This window comes from Vollenhovia emeryi, unplaced genomic scaffold (assembly GCF_000949405.1).
Source record: "Vollenhovia emeryi isolate VEMERY1.0 unplaced genomic scaffold, V.emery_V1.0 DF940022.1, whole genome shotgun sequence".
Taxonomy (NCBI): Eukaryota; Metazoa; Arthropoda; class Insecta; order Hymenoptera; family Formicidae; genus Vollenhovia; species Vollenhovia emeryi.
In genome coordinates this window covers 8,283-13,955 of record NW_011966344.1, presented here as the reverse complement: position 1 = coordinate 13,955, position 5,673 = coordinate 8,283, and the positions used below count along the sequence as shown (strand labels likewise).

Below are 5,673 nucleotides of genomic sequence, written 5' to 3'. Positions count from 1 at the left end.
TTGTGTTCCGGGGGGATTTACCTCCCCCCTTCGCACTCGCTCCGCCTCCTCCTTCTGCAGCATCACATGCTCGCAGAAGGAGGAGAAAGCTTCCCATTTTGCCCTGTCCCTGACTATGGCAGTCACTACCGCCCGCAGCGTCAGGTCAGGGCCTATCTTATCGACAAGGACCCGGCGCTGCGCATCCCACTCACTACACTCTTCGAGTGTATGCTGCGCCGAGTCCTTGTCCGCGCCACAGTGGTGGCACGCCTCGCTCGCCTCACGCCCTATCCGCCGCAGGTACTCACCGAAGCACCCATGCCCGGTGAGCACCTGCGACGTCCTAAATGAGGCTCGCGCCCACGGGCGCTCCAACCATTCATCCAGACACGGGAGGACGGCGTCGACAGTGCGCCTCCCCGGCGTATTTGGCGCCGAAAGTCGCACCCGCCAGTCCTCCCGCGTCTCCCTCTTAGCCTGGGCCCCGAGGAGCCTCCGGACCCGCGCCGTGACCGGGACGCCTTGCCCCCGGAGTTCCCTAGTGCGCCGGTACACTTTTGTGTACTCGGCCGCCACTAGGTCAAGGGGCGGCATCCCGGCCAACAGCGTGGCCGCCGTGTGGGATACCGTACGGTACCCCCGTATGGCTCTAATGGCCATACGCCTTTGAGCCCCCCTGAGGACGGAGAGGGATCTCCTGCTCCTCATGAGGGGCTCAGCCCACACGGGGGCACCGTACATCGCCATCGATGACAGGACGTTGGCGTAAAGCCTACGCGTCCTCCCACACGGCCCGCCCAGATTGGGCATTATGCGTGACAGCGCGTAGCCCGCGTTGTCCAATCTGGGCGCCAGTCTCCGGAAGTGCTCCTCGAAGCCCCAGGTCCTATCGATGTGGAGGCCCAGATATTTTATCTGGGCCCCCACCAGAATGCGCTCGCCATCCACGGTAATCCTGGCTTCAGGTGGCGGCCCGGCCGAGCCGTCATGAAAAAAGACGGCTTCGGTCTTCTTGGCCGCCACCTTTAGCCCTAACGCCTTGATCGCCCTAATGGCGCAGGCCACCGCCAGGTTACCCCTGGCGATGGCTTCCCCCCATCCCTCCCCGCTGGCCAGCACAAGCGTGTCATCCGCGTAACACACGCATGTGCAGCCAGCGGGGAGCGCCGCACGCAACACCCCGTCGTACGCGACATCCCACAGGAGTGGTCCTAGGACCGACCCCTGCGGGACGCCGCGATCCGCTCTCCACACACGGGAGTCTCCCTCCCTGTCTACACAGACTATGGACCGGTCCTGGAGATAGTCCCCAATTATCCCGCGCAGATAACCGGGGACCTCCAATTTCTCCAGACCGGTCACAATCTCTCGATGGGGGATGGAGTTAAAGGCGTTCGCCACATCAAGGGCGACAGCCAACACCACCCCTCCATCCCCCATCATCGCGTCCACAGTCTCGCGCACGTGGACTATGGCGTCCACCGTGGAGCGCCCCTCCCTGAAGCCGAACTGCCTCTCGGACAGGCCGGGCCCGGCATTCTCGATGTGCCTCACTAATCGGGCCGCAATCACCCTCTCGAGAAGTTTCCCGGCCTCGTCCAAGAGGCAGATCGGCCTGAAGCTCCCGGGTTCGTCCGGGGGCTTTCCCTCTTTGGGGAGGAGCACCAGCCTCGCCTTCTTCCACAGCCCCGGGAAGATGCCCTCCTCCAGACACCGGGTATACAACCCCTCCAGTCTGTCGGAGAGCTCCCCCAGGGCTGCCTTCAGAATTACGCCGGGGACCCCGTCCGGACCCGGCGCTTTGCCCTTCTTGAGCTTCTTAGCCGCTCGCGCCAGCTCCGTCCGGGTAATCCCCAGCTCCTCCTGCCAGGGCTGATGCTCCCCCCCGTGTTCCGCATTTCGTGGAGGAGGACCGCCATCGTCCCCCGCTGGGAATAGGGCTTCCACCACTTCTTGGAGAAAGCGTGGGTCCAAGCTCTCCACCGTCGGAGGCGCCCCCGAACTTAACTTGTTCATTACAAGTTTATAGGGGCGCCCCCAAGGGTCCTCGTTAAGAGAGCCTACTAGCTCCTCCCACGCTCTCTCCTTGGCGGTCCTAATTGCCGCCCTCAAAGCCTTCCTTCTTTGGCGGTACTCCTCCACGAGCCTCTCCTCCTCCGCAGGTGGAGTTCCCCTCCTCCTTCTGGCCCGCAGGACGGCTCTCCCGGCGGCCACCGAGGATTTCCTCAACGCGTCTATGTCCTCCGACCACCAGTAGGCCGCCCTGCGGGCCACGAACCTGGCGCGCGGCATAGCGGCGTCGCACGCACTCGTCAGCACCCGCTGCACCCACTTCGCCTCCTCTTCCACCGTGGGCGCAGGGACCGGCTGCGCCCACAGTGCCGCGATTAGGGACTCCTTAAATTTATCCGGGTCCAACTTGTCTGTTTTCCACCTAGTCATTCGCACTTGCGGTCCCGTCCTCCCCCTCTCCCATGCGAACTCTATGTGGATGGGAAGGTGGTCGGAAAGCAACTCAAGGCCATCCACCACCCCCCATCCACTTATCCTCCTCGCGGCCGCAGGGGAAGTCCACGTCAAATCGACGATTGACTCCCCCTGCGGCCTTACGCAGGTGCTGACGTTCCCTACGTTTTCTAAGTGGAGGCCCAGGCGCGCAGCCCAGGCCTCCACGTCTGCCCCCTTGGCGTCTGGCCGCCGGGAACCCCAAAGTGCCGATTTGGCATTGAAGTCCCCGGCGACCAGAATCGGTCCGGGGAGATACTCCCGGACCAAATCCTCCAACTCCTCGAGTCTCGCGTCCGCTTCGGCACGGGTAAGGCTGGGCCTCAGGTAGACCCCGATTACAAACAGGGGCCCCCATTTGGCCGCCACCCAGCCCTCCCCGGCCTTGAGTCTCGAGAAGGGGGGAGCCTGCTCCCCCGTTCTCCTCCAGACAATCGCCGCCGAGCCGTCCGTGCTCCCCGCCCAACAAGGGCTCTTAGGGACACGGTACGGCTCAGCGACGATTCCCAGTCCGCAACCACGCTCCGCCAGGCTGTGGAGGAACAGATCCTGAGCCCGGCGGGCGTGGTTAAGATTCGCCTGAAGCGCCACTAACGCCGTGAAGGCGCCGCCTTCCCAGCCTCCTCCTGGCTGTTGCTCTCATTCGGGTGTGTCCCTTGCGCCGCCGGCTCGGTCTCCATGGGCTCTCCTCCTTGCTGCTTAGGCGAGCTAACCGTCGGTTCCTTGTCCCGGCCTTCTTCTCTGCTCTTCCTGGCAGCCCTCTTCCTCTCGTTCTTGCTCGGGAGTCGGCACGCTGCCCCTCCAGCCTTGTGGTTGGAGGGCAATCCTCTCCCTTTACATACTGCGCAGTTGGGGGTCTCGGTACACCCCTGCGCCTTATGCCCTTCTTGCCGCACCGGTAGCATAACATGCTCCTATCGGTGCTGCTTTTGCATTGCGCTCTAATGTGCCCCCTCTCCAGGCACCTGAAGCATACTAACGGGCGGGGGTCGAGCATCTCCACTCTGCACGACACCCAGCCCAGCCTTATCCTCCTCATCTCGGCTGTTCTCCTTGCCACCGCACTGGACCCAGCATGTACCCATTCCGCTGGGGGTCCGCCGGATGGGGCCCACCTTTACGTCGTCCGGGAGCCCACCACCAGCTTTCGTCACCGCAGCCCGAATCTCTTCTTCGGAGAAGGATTCATCCAAATCCTTAAACCGGATCTCCGCCCTTTTTTCTGGGCGGGTGACCTTCACGCCCTTGCCCTCCCCAACTGCTTTTATCGTGGTGGCAAGCGTGTCCGCCTTGGCCTTGGCTTCGGCACCTCCAGAGATCTCGAGCAGGGTAGCTCCGTTCAGGGCTTTCCTGCTCTTGACCTTCTCGATTCCTAGGTCCTCCAGTTTGATCTGGGACCTTAGGAATCTCATTCCCTCAGCTGCCTGACCTTCCGGGAATGAGATCGCCACCGCAGCGGTTTTAGGCGACCTCCTCTTCGGCTGCTCCTTCTGCCCCTTCTTCTCGGCCCCGTTGATGGTCGCCGTAGTCGCAGGCTTCCCGGATTTCGCCACCGGATTTTGCTCCTTGTTTTCCTGCTTCTTCCTCCCCTTTCTCACCACCTCCGCCCAGGAGGTGGTTGGCTTGGCTAGAGCCGGGGTCCTCTTATCCTCCTTGGAGGGCTTCTTTTCCTCTTTCGGCTTGGTCTCCTTGCTGTTTCGGACGATCCGCGCCGCCGTTTCTCTCGCCCTCAGCCTCACCTTATCCTTAATTTCCTCTACGTTGGTGACGACTGGGAGTCTCTTCCCGCTCTCTCCCTTTCCTTTCGGGATTCGGCTCAGCGCTCCCTGGCACCTAGTGATTAAATTTTCCAGGTTGCGCTTCACCTTGCTTGAGTCCCCACAGACCACTTCCTTTATGGAGACTCCCTCCATAACTCGCCTGATGCCCTCCATGGCGTCTTCTTCGGGCGGATCCTCCAGCACTTTGCGCTGTCCTCTCAATGTTGGTCGATGGACGGTATCATCAGACCTATTCGCTGTTTCCAGCTTTCCCCTCTTAGCCGCCCCTTGTTTTCGGCCCTGGGCCTTGGGCTTCCTCTGTTCTTGCGCACGGGCACTGGCCTGGGAGGAATGGCTTGTCCCCTGCCACACGTCGTGCATCTCCAGCCCTACTTCTGGCCTTTCCTCGACCATGGTCACCTCCTCGACCGTGGCCGTTTCCCTCTTCGCCTTCTTTTCCGCCGCTATCCTTGCGGCTCTCTCCTCTTGGAGAAGGGCCGTGAGCTTCTCCACCTGATTCTCCAGGCTCCTGACCCTCTCCTTCCACCTCTCTATCTCCTCCGAGGCCGCGCTGTTGGAGCCTGCTGATTTTGCAGCCACCACAGTAGCCGCCGCTCGTAGTGTCGCGGAAGACGCCTTTAGGTCCCTAACATACGTGCCTTTTAGGTTCGACGACCTTTCGGCAACCTTGACGACGACATTTATGTTCTCTAACATTTCTGCCGCCATCTCCTCCTGGCTGAGGGACTCCATTCGACGGATGGTCTCCTTCTCAGGCGTCGCACTTCTTGGGGCCACCTTTGGGTTAGCCACCTCCTCCAGCGCCTTTTTTTCCGCTTTGAGCAGCCGGATCTCCCTTCTGACCTGCTCCTTCTTCTTCTTTTTATATCCCTCACCCGTCGTTGAGGGCCTCCCTCTCTTCTTCCATTTTCCGGTTATGTAATCCACGGAAGAGGTCGATGACTCTTCGCTGTCTGAGTGAGAGACATCATCCTCCCTATTTTCCACCTCCGTGTCGGACCCATCTGAGTCCGGGAGCGGGAGATCTAGGATCTTCTTAGAAGACCGCGGCCCTGGCCTGTTCCGCGTCCTCATAGCCAGCACTCTGACTCCCTCGCGTCGGGTCTCTCCTTGGGGCTCTGCCGACCCACCTCCCTTTGTCCCCTTGGAGCTGCCCGCTTCACCGTCTTGAATCTCCGCATGGTTTTTTGTGTGTTTCGATTTCATTATGGCAGATATTGTTTACTCCGGTTCGCCCATCATGGGACCCCCACCGCAGTGGGGGTACTATCCCCGGTTAAGTAAAACCCTAGTTAAGGGCCGGGAAGCGGAGAAGCCGCTTGTCGGGGAGCCACCCCTATCCCGGCCAGTGACTCTATGAAAAAGGGTTCCTGGAGACGGCCAGGTCCACCATTATGTTAAAGGA

General features: G+C 61.3%; 1 protein-coding gene across 1 annotated transcript; it reads right to left on the bottom strand.

Annotated features, from left to right (window-relative positions):
* Positions 1-3,428: 3,428 nt before the first annotated feature.
* LOC105556444 (neurofilament medium polypeptide-like) lies at positions 3,429-5,474 on the bottom strand. The gene has a single exon (XM_012003537.1). The coding sequence runs from the start codon at positions 5,472-5,474 to the stop codon at positions 3,429-3,431; it is 2,046 nt and encodes a 681-aa protein (XP_011858927.1).
* Positions 5,475-5,673: the final 199 nt, after the last annotated feature.

Excerpts from the sequence above, each read along its gene's own strand:
- LOC105556444 (XM_012003537.1), bottom strand. The coding sequence starts at position 5,474 with ATGAAATCGAAACACACAAAAAACCATGCGGAGATTCAAGACGGTGAA.